This window comes from Heterodontus francisci, chromosome 9 (genome assembly GCF_036365525.1).
Source record: "Heterodontus francisci isolate sHetFra1 chromosome 9, sHetFra1.hap1, whole genome shotgun sequence".
NCBI classification, from domain to species: Eukaryota; Metazoa; Chordata; class Chondrichthyes; order Heterodontiformes; family Heterodontidae; genus Heterodontus; species Heterodontus francisci.
The window spans coordinates 49,883,664-49,900,512 of record NC_090379.1 but is presented as its reverse complement, the minus strand read 5'-3'; the positions used below and the strand labels follow the sequence as shown (position 1 = coordinate 49,900,512).

At 43.5% G+C, this 16,849-nt stretch overlaps 1 protein-coding gene across 2 annotated transcripts in view; it reads right to left on the bottom strand.

Annotated features, from left to right (window-relative positions):
- Positions 1-16,849, bottom strand: part of kif26ab (kinesin family member 26Ab) — a 232,924-nt gene that overhangs the window by 116,113 nt on the left and 99,962 nt on the right. For both annotated transcript variants that reach the window (XM_068039023.1, XM_068039024.1), the window contains exon 4: positions 2,779-2,948. In XM_068039023.1, the coding sequence (XP_067895124.1) occupies positions 2,779-2,948 (170 nt within the window). The remainder of the gene's footprint in view (positions 1-2,778; positions 2,949-16,849) is intronic.

Below are 16,849 nucleotides of genomic sequence, written 5' to 3'. Positions count from 1 at the left end.
GTTACCACAAAAATGCAGGAGGCCATAGCACAACACTACTGAATCCATGAGATGTCCAGAACACTGAGAAATACATTCTTTTGTGAACTTAAAAGTATACAAATTGCGTAGTGTAGTCACTGTAGCAAAAGCTTTTACACAAAACATGTTTGAATCCATTATCTCTGACATTGGACATTAACTGAGATATATACATTGTTTTGACTGACCCACATGGCAAAGATAGTCAATTTATATCATGACAGTAACAACTGCCTAGAGTCAATGTATCATTTCTTTTTATTTCAGTTCATAGCAATAAGCATTACTTGTGAAGCATTTTTCCTCACATAGTGGTGGATTCTTCTTAATGGACCTAAACTGAATAAGGTTTCAATGTCATTCTGAGTGAGGGCAAAAGACTAGCAGGCCTGCAGAGGAGAATTTGTTCGACCTGATGAACATTATCCTACCCACCATCTGTCCTCCAAAATTTATATTTGAAATAAAGAAAATAAATTGGCAGGTTTTGTCATGTCAGAAATGGTAATATTTTACATATTTCACTGAAGTAGAGTGATTTAGATTATAAATGGATTAAAGCACAGACCCACTGGCACACAGTGGGCTGAATTTTCAATCGCCCATGGGGGAGAGTTCGGGTGCAGGCAAGCCTGGAAAGTCATGCACTCGGAAGGCGTCACTGGTTCCCGACGCATCAGTGACGTGATTAGATTTTCAAAAGGGCCGGCAGGAAGCGGGGAGCCGGCAACCCACACGCCTCCAATTAATTGCTTGTTGAGTTCGTTGTGGAGCTGGTTAGGAGTATGGGGAGCAGCCATTAGCAATTTTCAAATGGCAAGCACAGGGAACACAGAGGGTCAGGGACACATTTAAGGATAGCTGCTGGGAACCCAGCGGGGAGCCATTACTGCTCAGGACTGCAATGTGAAAAAGTTGTATAAAAGGGGAGATTTGAACTAGAGGCCTGCTTTAGGTCGAGAAAAAGAACCTGACCCAAACCCAACCAAACCACAGCGGGCCCGAGCCCGACCCGGCCCGAGTCCCTCCGATTTTGCCCCGAGCCCGACCCGACCCGAACCCGCCACTAATCAGCCCGACCCAAGCCCGACCTGACCATCCCTTTACTTATGTTCCTGACATCGAACCTGTAAGAAGCCGCAGTGCATGCACGAGACGTCATGGTGACGTCAACCGCTCACTGCGCAGACTCAGTTGCGTCCCGGACTCCCAGCTCAGGTAAGATTTTTCATTTTTATTACTTATCAGCAGAGCACTTACCCTGTTTGTCTGGCCCGACCCGACCCGACTCAATCTGGACTCGGCCCAACCCGATCCAAGCCCGAAAGCCGGCGCCAGAAGATGGGCCCTACCCAGCCCAAACCCGACACATGTCATCAGGTCCCATCGGGTTCGGGTCAGGTAGCAGGCCTCTACTTTGAACTCTGTTGCTTAGAGTTGCTATCTCTAGAGCCGAGAGGCTTGATTTTGTGAGGAGAGAGTGTTCGTACTCTCAGGAGGAATGTGAGGCTGCCGGCATCCATGGCCGCCTCTAGCCATGCCTGCTTGGTCTGGCTGGCTGGTGCTCTTCTTCCAGATGGAGGGAAGAGTACAGCTCTCCTGTTCACCACAGGTTCGATCAGGGCCTCGACGGAGGCAACAGAAAAATGTGGGGTCGCCCGGGGACAGCTGCCCAAACCACCACTGACCCTTTGCTTTTGCTGCTCATCCATTTTCAAAGGCAATGAATGGCAAGCTGAGTCATGGCTGCTGTTTGCCTTTTGCTCCCATCTTCTGCCTGCACCCGACGCTGCTAATTGGGTGCCGTGCTCGGCTCTGGGCCAATTAGTAGCTGACACTTTGAAAATTGCATTGCATCACTAACACTGACGCGGTGAAGGGTCGGGACTCGGAAATGTTCCAGGCATTGGCTTCCCGACCCCGGAATGAAAATTCAGCCCAGTGAAGAGGGTTTTGGTTTTCCCAATGATTTCATATACACTGTGGTCACTCTATGGAACAGGCTCCCTAGGAAGATAGTGAAAACTAATAGTGTTGATTCATACAAATACATATTAGATTTTTTTCAGAAATTAATACTTTGGTTTACAGTATATGAGTAACTTGAGGCATGACATGTGGTAAGTGCAGGATGTTTGGGAGAAACAGCTATCTTTGGACCTACAGTTCCCAAAGTGTGCCAGTAGAAATTCCCATCTTCCTACATGCACCACAGATCTCAACCAGCTACTCAGCAGAGAAAAGAAGCTGTTCCTAGCAGAACAAAAATGGAATGAAAATCAGAGTAGTCTAGCATTGCTGTGACACACCCAGCAGACTCATAAGAAGCTTGAACCAGAGGTCTGGTAGCATGTGGTTTTGTCAGTCAGTTGGGGAATAGTGTATGGTGGGAGAGAAGGGGACAAACAAAACGGGTGATAGTGAGTCGGGAGCCTGCTTTACACCTCTGCTGATATTCACTGCTGTTGACCTCAAAATCAAGATCTCCCCTAGGGAAACAAGAGAAAAATAATGTACAAAATGAGGGGAAAGAGAAATAAAATATATCAAATTATCTGATAGTATAATTATTACCTTAAAATCAATCCCAAAAGTTTAACCAATATCTGCCGTTCCTGCAAATCTTTTGCCGATTTAAGTTATTTTGTTCCTGAAGTATTTTTTTTGTGAATAATCATGATGACAAATCAAGGTTGGACTGAAAATGTTTAATTTTGATTATTCTTTTCCAGCGATTTGAATGAAACAATCAAATACCTGATGAAGAAAGAAGCTGCTGCTGAAGTGCCAGAAGAAATCCTGCCAGGTAGGAATGAATTCTGAGAGGCTGGTGGGCCCCTTACCCAGGCTTGACTGGGGTTGTTTGGTGCAATGATGGTTTCTTGAGACAAATCTTCTTTTCCACTCTCTGCCATTGTTGTCTGTGCCTAAAAATAAAAAAATAAATAGCAAAGAATGGATGACAGACTGATTTGTAAAGCATTTTGCTTTATATCATTGTTGGTTAGCTCCCTCATTCATTGCAGAGGTTACTATAGTGACAACTAAAATTAATTAAGGTGGACAAGCATGTCTTACAATGCCCAGTATTAGAGGTTACAACCATGAATTCACTAGACAAGCAGCATACAACTAAGAGGCTTTGGTCAGAGTAATGCACAGTTAAACAGTCTGACAACCATGACGTAATGGAGAAATATATACCGATTTCCATTATTGTCACACATTTTATCATTCAATTGCAGAGCTGCTTGCCTTTTGTTATGAATATCTGCCATGGTTTCTCAGTAGTCCATCACCTCAGGTTTTCTACCTGTTTAAGTAGTAGCTTATATAGGTGAAATGCACCAAATCGTTTGTAAGGTCATTCAACTTGCCTTTTTGAAAATGTTTTTGTTTCTCTAAACACTGTTACGTATTTTGTAAGAATATAGTTAATTTAAAAATGCTAAATATTGAACTCCCATTAAACAGATACCACTGAATGTCTTCCAAGTACAGCTGCTCCTGGTTTTTATAATTGAGATATATATATGTACACACACACACTCAGATTGATCAAAACCAAGTACAGTGAAATGAAATACTTTCCAAATGCGAGATGAAACAGCCCGCACTAAAACAATAGAGATGGACATTTTGATAATTATTTCAATTACAAAAGCAGTACACACTCTTTTAAGAAGATCACTTGATTAGGGAAGTGAGATCACATCCAGAGTAAATGCATGCATCCATGGAGAAAGATACTTTGAAGGAAAGATGAGGAAAGGTCAAAATGCAACATCTTTAAAATGAGACACTTGGATTAATCAGGAAAGCATTCCCAGTTGTGTTGATTTGTAAAAAGCATGTATGTATGATAACAATGGCAAGTTATAATCTTAGGACACAATTGGTAGCAACTGAGCATTTATTTCCTTGTAATTTGAATAGTCTGAACTATACTGAGACACCTATAATGCAATAGGTTAATTTCATATGGTCAATGTGTTAATATGGATGAAAGCATTCCAGATACATAAGCTTCTTCTATATTAATTTAATTCTTTCTTTCATCAGTTGAATCATTAAGCACATACTTATTAAGTTTTAGATAAGCTTGACACTTTAGATCTATTTCAAAGGCCTTGGAGATTAATCCAGGAACGCATGTAGAAATAGATGAAATGTATTTAAGGAGGTTAGGTATATAATGCTGACCATATGAAGTTAAGGAGTCAAAAGGTACACAAACCATTATTGAGGCTGTAGCTCATTCTGAACAATGTTTCCCAATCGACCAATTAAAGCTACACTGTCACCTTTATGGGACTACTGTGACTATTCTTGGCACGGCCTCTTACAGATCATATCCCCCCGCACATTCAAGTTTTCAGAAATACTACAACAGTTAATCCTCATTTCCAAGTGTCTTCCATAAGGATGTCAATGGATAGCAGTGCCTAGACTAAGGCAGTAATTGGTAAGGTAAAACTATACATCAAACACTCTCAGTCACTCTGTCAAAGTCAACGAACGGAAACATGTAGCAGTTGAATGGGAACTGTCTCTTATGTGAGCTGTTAATTATGAAAAGCAATCTCCTGGGGAAAAAAACTAACTAATGAAAGCTGTCAACAGTTTTTAAATTCTGTAGTTTGACTTCCCAGGCTTCCAGCTTATGTGTATAACCTTTAACCCACCATCAGTCTGAAGCCATGTCATTGAACAGGGACATAATGTGTGGTTGCTACTAATCATGTGTGTAGTGCAAAGGGGCAGCAAAAATCCATGTAGTGCAGGTAAAACTATAGGCACATCCGCTGTTTCTTAGATCTTCTTTGCCTAATGTCATTGAAATTGCCTCAAGATATATCAATTTCCAGCAATGAATTTCCATTTACGGTTGAGTGTGATGCCTCAGGACCTCCAGATAAGACTTCTGAAAAAAACTGCTTGTAACAAAAACACACTCTTTTGCTCAACTGCAAAAAAGGATAAAAATCAACTGGCATGTCTTCTAAAGCTGACAGTGTTTCCTTAACTCACAAAGTCCGTCAGTTTCTTTTGCCTGTGTGTCTCCTATTTTCTTCTCTAATCATGCGAAAACGCTTTTTATCAGCAAGTGTGTATCATCACTGTGCAAAAACAGAGCTAAATAATTTCTGCAAATTGCTTTATGGTTTTACAATCAATGCCTCCCAACACTCTTCATTTAAGTATTAAATTGTATAAAGTGACTTTTAATGTGTTTGTATTTCAGACAATAAATATTAGGTTGCTATTATTACCATCTCTAAAGATAGGTTTGAAACAAAATACACAGTATTGTCAAAAGAATTAATGGGTTTGGACCACTGAATACTGTTTACTTACCATGATTTATTTTTTATTGTCACATTTAACCTGAAGGCCGAAATAACTTGGGGAAGTGTTTCACTGTTTACTAAGTGACATAACCTTGCCGTCATAATTTTTACTCATCCCAGTGTATTGACAGAAGGTACACATTACAGAAGTGAGAAATTTAGCAAGTCTGTGACAATCTTCTTAGGAGCTTGTTCAGATGTTTACCCAGAATAGGTACATAACTTTAAAGTCCTGAATGAGCTTGGTCCTGCATTTTACAGCCTTCTCCTTAGCCATAAACCTCGGACAAAGGCTAAACCTCCTTTGTCATGAATCCATCATTTGTGTACAGTTAAACTGTAAGTTTAATAATGTTTAAACAGCCAAATGCTTTCCAAATTACCCTTAACTGACTGACGGAAAATTATAAATCACAGAAATTTTAAGGTACAGAAAGAGGCCACTTGGCCCATCATGTCTGTGCCAGCCGAAAAACAATCCATCTATTCTAATCCCACCTTCCAACATTTGGTCCATAGCCCTGTAGATTACGGCACTTGAGGTGCAGATCCAGATTCCTTTTGAATGAGTTGAGGGTCTCTGCCTCAACTAGCCTTTCAGGCAGTGAGTTCCAGACCATCATCACCCTCTGGGTGAAAAAGTTTTTCCTCATCTCCCCTCTAATTTTTCTACCAATCACTTTAAATCTATGCCCCCTTGTCACTGACCTCTCTGCTAAGGTGAATAGACCCTTCACCTCCACTCTATCCAGGCCCCTTAAAATTTTGTACATTTAATCAGATCTCCCCTCAGCCTTCTCTGTTCCAAGGAGAACAACCCCAGCCTATCCAATATTTCCTCATAGCTGCATTTTTCCAGTCCTGGCAACATCCTCGTAAATCTCCTCTGTACCCTCTCTAGTGCAATTACATCCTTTCTGTAATGAAGTGATCAGAACTGCACACAGTACTCAAATTGTGGCCTAACCAATGAATTATACAGTTCCAGCATAACCTCCCTTCTCTTGTATTCTATACCTCGGCTAATAAAGGAAAGGATTCCACATGCCTTCTTAACCACCTTATCGAGCTGTCCTGCTACCTTCAGGGATCTGTGGACTTTCACTCCAAGGTCCCTTACTTCCTTTACACTTCTCAGTATTTTCCCATGAATTGTGTATTCCTTTGCCTCGTTTGACCTCCCCAGATGCATTACCTCACACTTCTCCAAGTTGAATTCCATTTGCCACTTTTCTGCCCGTCTGACCAGACCATCAATATCTTCCTGCAGCCTACAGCTATCCTCCTTGCTCTCTACCAAACAGCCAATCTTTGTGTCGTCCGCAAACTTCTTGATCATGCCCCCTACATTTACTTCCAAATCATTACTATACACCACATCAACTGCACTATGCTCATCTATCTTCCTTGTTACTTCTTCAAAAATTTCGATCAAGTTGGTCAAACAAGATCTTCCCTTAACAAAGCCATGCTGACTATCCTTGATTAACCTGCGCCTTTCTATATGACAGTTTATCCTGTCTCTCAAAATAGATTCCAATAATTTGCCCACTACTGAGGTTAGACTGACTGGCCTGTAATTATTTGGTCTATCCTTCGCTCCTTTTTTAAACAGAGGTACAACGTTAGCAATTCTCCAATCCTCCGGCACCACACCTGTATCCAGCGAGGACTGGAAAATGGTGGTCAGACCCTTTGCTATTTCCTCTCTTGCTTCTTTTAACAGCCTAGGATACATTTCATCTGGCCCTGGTGATTTATCAACTTTCAAGGATGCTAATCCCATTAATACTTCCTCTCTCCCTATGTTTATCACATCCAATACTTCATACACTTCCTCATTAACCACAATATCTGCATCATCCCCCTCTTTTGTGAAGACAGATTCAAAATATTCATTAAGACCTATACCAATATCTTCTGCTCCGACACATAGATTACCTTTTTGGTCTTTTATGGGCCCTACTCTCCCCTTAGTTATCCTCTTACTCTTAATGTATTGATAAACATCTTTGGGTTCACCTTGATTTTGCTTACCAATATTCTATCATGCCCTCTCTTTGCTTCCCTAATTTCCTTTTTGATTTCACCCCTCTACATTCTATACTGCTCTCAGCTTTCTGTAGTATTGAGTTCTCGGTGTCAGACATATGCTTTCCTTTTCTGCCTTATCTTACCCTGTAGGTTCCTTGACATCTATGGGGCTCTAGATTTGGCCGACTCACCCTTTTTCTTTGTGGGAACATGGTTATCCTGAACCCCTTGAATCTCCCCTTTGAAAGCCTCCCACTGTTCTGACACTGATTTACCTTCAGGTAGCTGTTTCCAGTCTACTTTCACTAAATCACTCCTCAACTTAGTAAAATTGGTCTTGCCCCAATTGAGAACTCTAACTCCTGTTCTATCTCTGTGCTTTTCCATAATCATAGAGTCACAGAGTCATAGAGTTATACAGCACAGAAACAGGCCATTTGTCCCACCGTGTCTGCACCAGCCATCAAGTCTGTCTATTCTAATCCCATTTTCCAGCACTTGGCCCATAGCCTTGTATGCTATGGCGATTCAAGTGCTCATCTAAATACTTCTTAAATGTTATGAGGGTTCCTGCAAGACACACCACCCCTTCAGGCAGTGTGTTCCAGATTCCAACCACCCTCTGGGTGAAAAAACTTTTCCTCAAATTCCCTCTGAACCTCCTGCCCCTTACCTTAAATCTATGCTGCCTGGTTATTGACACCTCCGCTAAGGGAAAAAGTTTCTTCCTATCTATGCCCCTCATAATTTTGTATACTTCAATCAGGTTCCCCCCTCAGCCTTCTCTGCTCGAAGGAAAACAACCCAAGCCCATCCAATCTCTCTTCATAGCTGAAATGCTCCAGCCCAGGCAACATCCTGGTGAATCTCCTCTGCACTCTCTCCAGTACAATCACATCCTTCCCATAGTGTGGCGATCAGAACTGTACACAGTACTCCAGCTTTGGCCTAACTCGCGTTTTATACAGCTCCATCATAACCTCCCTGCTCTTATATTCTATACCTCGGATAATAAAGGCAAGTATACCATATGCCTTCCTAACCACCTTATCTACCTGTACTGCTGCCTTCGGTGATCGATGAACAAGTACACCAAGGTGCCTCTGACCCTCTGTAATTCCTCGGGTCCTACCATCCATTGTATATTCCCTTGCCTTGTTAGTCCTCCCAAAATGCATCACCCCACACTTCTCAGGATTAAATCCCATTTGCCACTGCTCCGCCCATCTTACCAGCCCATCTATATTTATTTATTTTATTTAGAGATACAGCACTGAAACAGGCCCTTTGGCCCACCGAGTCTGTGCCAACCAACAACCACCCATTTATACTAATCCTACACTAATCCTATATTCCCTACCACCTACCTACACTAGAGGCAATTTACCTATCAACCTGCAAGTCCTTCGCTGTCGGAGGAAACCGGCGCACCTGGTCGAAACCCACGCGGTCACAGGGAGAACTTGCAAACTCCGCACGAGCAGTACCCAGAACTGAACCCGGGTCGCTGGAGCTGTGAGGCTGTGGTACTAACCACTGCGCCACCCCAAATCATCCTGTAATCTAAGGCTTTCCTCCTCACTATTTAGGACACCACCAATTTTCGTGTCCTGCGAACTTACTGATCATACCTCCTATATTCACATCTAAATCATTAATGTCCCTACAAACAGCAAGGACCCCAGCACCGATCCCTGCGGTACACCACTGGTCACAGGCTTCCAATTGCAAAAACAACTCTCGACCATCACCCTCTGCCTCCTGCCACTAAGCCAATTTTGGATCCAATTTGCCAAATTGCCCTGGATCCCATGGGCTCTTAACTACTTGACCAGTCTCCCATGCGGGACCTTATCAAAAGCCTTATTGAAGTCCATGTAGACTACATCAACTGCTTTACCCTCATCTACACACTTAGTCACCTCCTCAAAAAATTCAATCAATTATGTTAAGACTGACTGAATTATGATCACCACCGCTAAAATGCCCTCCTACTGCTACTCCTTCCACCTGCCCATCTTCATTTCCTAAAATTAAGTCTAAAACTGCGCCCTCTCTTGTTGGACTTGCTACATACTGGGCAAAAGAGTTCTCCTGAATGCACCTCAAGAATTCTGCTCCCTCAATTGCTTTCACACTAGAACTATCCCAGTTAATATTGGGGTAATTAAAATCCCCTACCTATTGTTCTTGCACTTCTCAGAGATTTGCCTACATATCTGTTCTTCTAACTCCCTCTGACTGTTTGGGGGTCTATAGTACACTCCCAGCAGTGTGATTGCCCCTCTTTTGTTCCTTAGCTCAATCCATATGGCCTCATTTGATGAACCTTCCAACATATCATCCCTCCTCACAGCTGTAATAGTTTCCTTGACTAAAATTGCCACTCCCCCTCCTTTCTTATCCCCCTCCCCATCGCATCTGAAAACCCTGTAACCAGGAACGTTGAGCTACCATTCCTGTCCGTCCTTAAGCCATGTTTCTGTAATAACTGTGATATCATACTGCCACATGCCTGTCTGTGCCCTCAGCTCATCTGTTTTATTTGCTATACTCCTTGCATTGAAATAGATACCCTTGAGCACTGCCAAACTTTTTTTTTATTTTCTAACCCTCGTTTCCTCTGTCGTCCAGACTCATCCATTAATTTTCCGCCTTCCATTTTAATTTCCGATTTTGTTCCAGCTAAGTCTACCCTCAGGTCCCCATCCCCCTGCCAAACTAGTTTAGTCCTCCCCAACAGCACTAGCAAAATGCCCCGCAAGGAACTCAGTCCCGGCTCTGTTCAGGTGCAACCCGTCTGGCCTGTACAGGTCCCATCTCCCCCAAGCCGGTCCCAATGTCCCAGGAATCTGAAGCCCTCCCTCCTGCATCATCTTTCCAGCCATGCATTCATCTGTCTTATCCTTCTATCCTATGCTCACTTGCACGTGGCACTGGGAGTAATCTGGAGATTACTACTTTTGAGGTCCTGCTTGCTCGCTTCTTACCTAGCTCCCTAAATTCTGACTGCAGGACCACATCCCTCTTTCTACCTATGTCTTTGGTTCCGATGTGGACCACGACTGCTGGCTGTTTGCCCTCCCCCTTCAGGATGCTCTACAACCACTCAGTGACATCCTTGACCCTGGCACCAGGGAGGCAACACACCATCCTGGATTCATGTCTGCAGCCACAGAAACGCCTGTCTGTTCCCTGACTATTGAATCACCTATCACTATGGCTCTTCCAGTCTTCCCTATACCCCCTGTGCAGCTGAGCCACCCGTGGTGCCATGGCCTTGGCTCTGGCTGCACTCCCCAGGTGAAGCATCATTTTCCTCAGTATTCGGAACTGAATACCTGTTGGACAGTGAGATGCACTCAGTGGTCTCCTGCACTACCTGCCTGATTCTTTTAGACTGTCTGGTGGTCACCCATTCCCTCTCTCCCTGCATACTCTTAAGCTGTGGAGTGACAACATCTAGAAACATGCTATCCACGTAGCTCTCATCCTCATGAATGCACCACAGCGTTGCCAGCTGCCACTCAAGTTCCAAAACCTGGAGCTCAAGCTGCTTGAATTGACGACACTTCCTGCACAAATGGTTTTTCAGGATATGGGATGCATCCTGGAGCTCCCACATAGCACAGGAGGTGCACACTCAAGGTTGAAGCAACCCTGCCATTCCTGTATTTATTAGTTGATCCATTGCTACTGCAAAAAAAAAACCTTACCAACATTAAAGCAGCTTAGAATTATTAATAAAACCTTACTAGTACTGAAGCAGCTTGAGCTCCAGGTTTTGGAACTTGAGCGGCAGCTGTAAATAAGCAGCAGAGGGGTTCACCCTTGGAAGTACCAAAAACAATCAAGGAAATTCACGTGTTTCTGCTTAAAATCAACGTAACTCATTAATGCGCAATTTCCCTCAGTTAAAAATTAGTGCAACACAACATTCATGCTTTACCTATACCAAAACTTTCCAGGAAATTCTGGGCCATAGTCTCCCACAACGTATGCCCACAGTTCAATTGATGTTTAATTGTCCATATAGCTAGTTTATACTTACACTTCGTAAAACTTCGTAAATAGTTAAATTGTCGGACGATAATATGTGAATATTCTGGTGGAAACATGATTAGAAAGCTCCTGCAGATCTGGCAGCTTTTGTCATGATTCCATGACTCTATGCCACCCTGCTGACTATTTTTAAGAGTTTCCATTGGCTAGCACTTACATCATGTCGTGATGTCTGCTCATCTTATATTACCTCAGCACTGAATTAAATTCTCTTTATATAACCAATGCTCTCAGATTGACTCAGAGAACTAAATCTGAATTAAATATCAATTACTGGTAGAACAGTGGATTCAAATCAATACAACAGAACAAATTTTTAAAAATTATATTCGACAAATGCAATACTGAAATAACCCAAATGACTTTAAAGTTCCAAAAATAATTTTAAGTAATGATTCCTTCAGCTGGTAAATACTTTAAAACATAAATTTCATTGTGCAAATGCAAGTTTAATTTACATTGAATTGAATTAATGCAAAAATTGCAGAAAGAACAAGCCAAAGTGTCTTAGTAATTTTCTATGGCGGTGGTCTGCAATATTGTATTTGAACAGAAAATAAGCCCCATTGCCGCATAAAATGTTTGAAAGCTCCACTTTTTCGACCTCAGACATCTTGTATTATACTTGTGTGTGTTTATAATCAAAGGTTACACAACAGGTTTGGCCTCAGGAACAGTGTAATGACGTGTGGGATACCACTTTCTCCCAAGACTATTTTCAACAATTACAAAGTATACTACATGACCACATTTTTCATTGCTGCTGTCACAAGCAAAAGAAAAATCAAATTTAAACAAGGGCACCAACAATGAACAGCTGAAATAACATTTGACAATGTCATAAAAAAACTAAATCTATCAAGTATGAATCAACAATCTCTTGACAAGATATACTCAATATCATCGCCTATAATCCCAATACCACATGAACTGCATAATGGCATGTAGCTACCCCATATTCCATCTCAGTGATGTATCTGAATAAAAGGCAGGTTCTTCATATCTTTACATTTCCTTTATTCACAAATTTCATAGGTCTTTCAATCCCTTTAATGTTCTTCATTTTAAAAAATGCCTGAACACTAAATAAACCAGTTACCAGCTGTATAAATAGAATACCATTAGGATAAGGGGCAATATCGTAGTTAAGCATCTCACAAAGCCAGTTTCATCAATCATGTGTTATACTGTTTAAATTGTAGCATCACTTTCCTATTCAATTACTGAATAGTAAATTCAAAACTAGCCCAAAGCTAATGACCTATTCTCAGCATAGATTGTTTTTATGTTATAATATTCAGTCCAAATCATTGCAAAGTGGCAGCTGCATTGAAAACTCTAAAATGACAGCCCTACTCTTCACTGACTGTTTTACAAATGAAATAAATGTTACTTGTGAGACTCAAGAAATCAATTTAGAGACTTGATTTATAGAGCTCTTCGGTTACCTCATAGATCACCCTGATTGAACATAAAGGAAAAAGATCTGTGCTATTATTCATATTATCTGAAAGAGCGCTAATAAATAGACATGTGTTAAAACAACAACTTTCATTTATATAACACTTTTAATGTAATAAAATGCCCCAAGGTGCTTCACAAGAGCGTAATCAGACAAAAGTTGATTCCGAGTCAGAGGAGGAGACATTAGGGCAGGTGACCGAAAGCTAAGTCCAGGAGTTTTTAAGGAGTGTCTTAAAGGAGGAGAGAGAGGTAGAGAGGCAGAGAGGCAGAGAGTTTTAGGGAGGGAATTCCAGAGCTTAGGGCCCAGTCAGCTGAAGGCATGGCCACCAATGGTGGGATGTAGAAAGTGGGCAATGGACAAGAGGCCAGAGTTGGAGGAACAGAGTTGGAGGGTTGTAGGGCTGGAAGAGTTTACAGAAATAGGGAGGAGCAAAGCCATGAAGGGATTTGAACATGGGAATAAGAATTTAAAATCGAGGCATTTATTATGTGGCATACATTGCTCTGCAATATTTAAGAAGCTCTTCATCAGAATGTACATGCAGGAAAAAAAATTGAAAGATTAAAGAATTATACATGCTGCTTCCCTTATGATAACAGATGGTAGGAGCTGTGGGAATCCAAAATGTCTTTATTGCATTAATGATATAACACAGTCTACTAATGACACCACAATTGCAAAACAGCCCTACACTTGCTATCTGGCATATTCATTTTCCAACATCATCTAGTGATCTGCTATACTCCTGTTGCTCACAGACTAATATGTTCTATCATCTCACATGTAGATATGTTCCACTGTGTCATGGTTATGCTGCATTTCAGAAACTGGGTTGGGCTCTAACATCTATAACACAGAAGGAGGGAAATAGATAAGGCTCGATAACAAGCGCAGGGATCCCAATGCGCAATTAACCTGCACTCGTTCGTTGCAATGCAGGCAGCATGGAAATTTTGTGCTGCCTGCTAATTTAAGTGACAGCAGTGTACAGACCAGCACTTAAACATGCTGCTGAGTAACTGCACGCCTCCGCAAGGGCTGCAAATTCGTGTGAGGCTAGCACCACTTAAAGCCAGTCCGTAGCCTTTTAAATCAAGGTGCATTCTGGCTGCAGGAGATGCTGGAACTGGTTGAAGAAGAGTTTATAAACAGAAAGAGGAGTGGAAATGGCGCAACAGGCCAGAGGGTGTATCCCAAAGTTTTCTGCTGCAGCACTGGAGGCCTCGGTGCAGGAGGTGGTCAGGAGGAGAGAGAGAGATCCCCTTCCTGCAGGGAGTCAGGAGGCCCTCCAGTCAGACACTATAAAGGCAATGGGAGCAAATAATCATAGTGGTCAATTCCAGCAGTCTAACTCTGAGGATGTAGATGCAGTTCCGCAAAAAGTTCAATGACCTCATACGAGTGGTCAAGGTATGTGAATGCATCTTCACATACCATATCCTTATAAATGAACCACTGGCCTCACACACTGCTCCATTCGAACATATGAACATACGAATTAGGAGCAGAAGTAGGCCATTCAGCCCCTCTAGCCTGCTCCACCACTCACCATTCAATAAGATCATGGCTGATCTGTGTGTCTCGAATTCCACACTCCCATCCACCCCCAATAATCTTTGGTTCCCTTGCCTATACGAACCACGCCTTTCCCCCCACGCCTTTCACTCACCAACCAGCAATCTCCATCAAGCACAATTCATACTTAAATTTCATAACCTTACCTCATCCTCACACACCTAGCACTGCTACAAGCCTCACACTCATCTCACAGCTTGTGCACACTGCCTGCTATTCAACCATGTCAGCCACGTCAGCCACACACATTGCACCACACTCACTGTCACACTTCCCTCTCTGATAATGACCAGGTGGCCCATAATCAGATGCAGCAGCACCTAACTGCAGGGGACAGGCATGGCTGCATGTCCTCACCCCTTGGAGGAGAAGGTGCTGGCCATTATTGGAGCAGCCAAGACTCAGGCCTTGGCCTGCTGCTGGCCTGCAACTGTGGAGGATGATGGTATGTTCCTACCTATTCCGCCTTCTCAAATCCTACTTCCCCATCATCCCACAATCTCTTCTGATTTACAAGCTGCAGATGGTGTAAACAGATCTTGCTGTCCCTATTCCTTCTGCCCAACCCAACCCTTGTACCGTTCTCCTTTCAGATACCCACCTGGTCAAGCACTGTTGTGGGAGCTTGAAATTCAAGAGGAACAAGAAACTGATGTCACTCGATCTCATGCTTGCAGCCACCGGCTCAGATACTGACACCACTCGTACTTTAAAGGGCAGCATAGAGGCTGGACCTGCACACTGGACACAAGTGGGCTGCAACCAAGGTAGGGGAAAAGGATAGTGCAGGCGCCAGTTCCCCAGAGGGCGAGGTCACACACGTGTTCAACTGCAGAAGGCACAGATAAGGACTTTGATGGGGTGGCATACAGAAAAGGCTGATGGGCATGCACAAGGTAATGCTTGCTGCACTGGCAGGCCTGCCTGAGAGCCTTTTGTCACTGTCAAGGAGCATGGAGGAGTCTGGCTCCAACTTGGCAGAGGAATTTGTGCAGAACTTGGAGCCCATCCTTTCCAGCATGGAAGTGGTGGGCAACTCCATCAGCGCAATTGCACACCCGACCATGATGCAGCCTCTGATGGCCAATGTCTCAGCTTCCATTACAGCACAAGCAGAAGACATCCAATGCCTGAGTGCTGCAGTGGAAGCTCAGACTGAGGTCATGAAGTCTCAGCTTGTTGCCATGCAGGCTCAGGTTGCTGTCATCATGGCTGTGGATACCAGTGTTCAAAGGTGCTTTCAGGCTCTCATAGCAGTCCATCATCTGTGCTCTAGCAGCTTACAAGAATTGCTGAGCGACAGCCCGGGGGAAATCGCTATGGCTCCATGAGGCATGAGCCTGATCTCCTCTCTCAGGATGACAGCATTCGTGCACCCACAACTGGCCCTCCACCACTGTCCCTGCAGTTGTCGGTCAGCCAGCCAGCCCAACTGCTGCCACTGATGCCGAAGTGGTTCAGTTCGAAGCCAAGCCTTCTGGGCTGCAAGGCCATCTGCAGTCTACTTCACTGAAAGTCAGCTGTGCTGCAGCCACATGGGGTAGCACTACATAGGAGCACTAGGTCAGACAAAGGTACTAAGGGGAAGCACAAGGGTGTTTTGTGGACTTTTGTATGAACTATTTCATGCTTAGTTGGTTAAAGTTAGTTTGGAATTGTTATTTTGTGGTCACTTTTATTTCAGCATTGTCGCCAAAAGGACACTGTGATGGTCTGTAACAGAGGCATGGTAAGGTATGGAACTGTTGTACAATGGGGAATTGGGGTTGTGTTCAGTGGAAAGCGGATGTGATGGTTGCCTACTCCTTTCCTCCAGCTCCTCCTCTTCCTCCTCCTGCTACTCCGCAACTGCTTGCCTTATCCCTGGTGGCAAAGGCTGTGCCCTCTTGATAGCCAGGTTGTGGAGGATACAGCAGACCACCATGAATCAGGCACAAACTCCAGCAATACTGGAGGGTTCCTCAGAACAGTCCAGGTAACAATTGCTTCAGTTCTGTGGTATTCTGTGTGGCAGTATGGCTCTCATTGTATGCATGTTGGCTGCATGTGCTTGGGTTGCAGAGCGGAGTTATGCGCCAGGTGATAACCCTTATCGCCCAGCACCCACCTTCTGGTTTGATGTAGTGGCTCAAGTAGAGAAGAAACAACGGACTGTTGGGCCGGAATTTTACAGCCCCACAATGAGCGGGATGGTGGCGGGCGGTGGGTGGGGGGGATGTGCCGAAAAATTGAGTGGGAGGCGGGGGTACCATTCCCAACGCCTTGTCACCTCCGCTGCAATTTTACGTGGGGCGGCAGAGGTGAGAAACGGCCTGCCCACCCCAGGCCAGTCAAGGCCCTT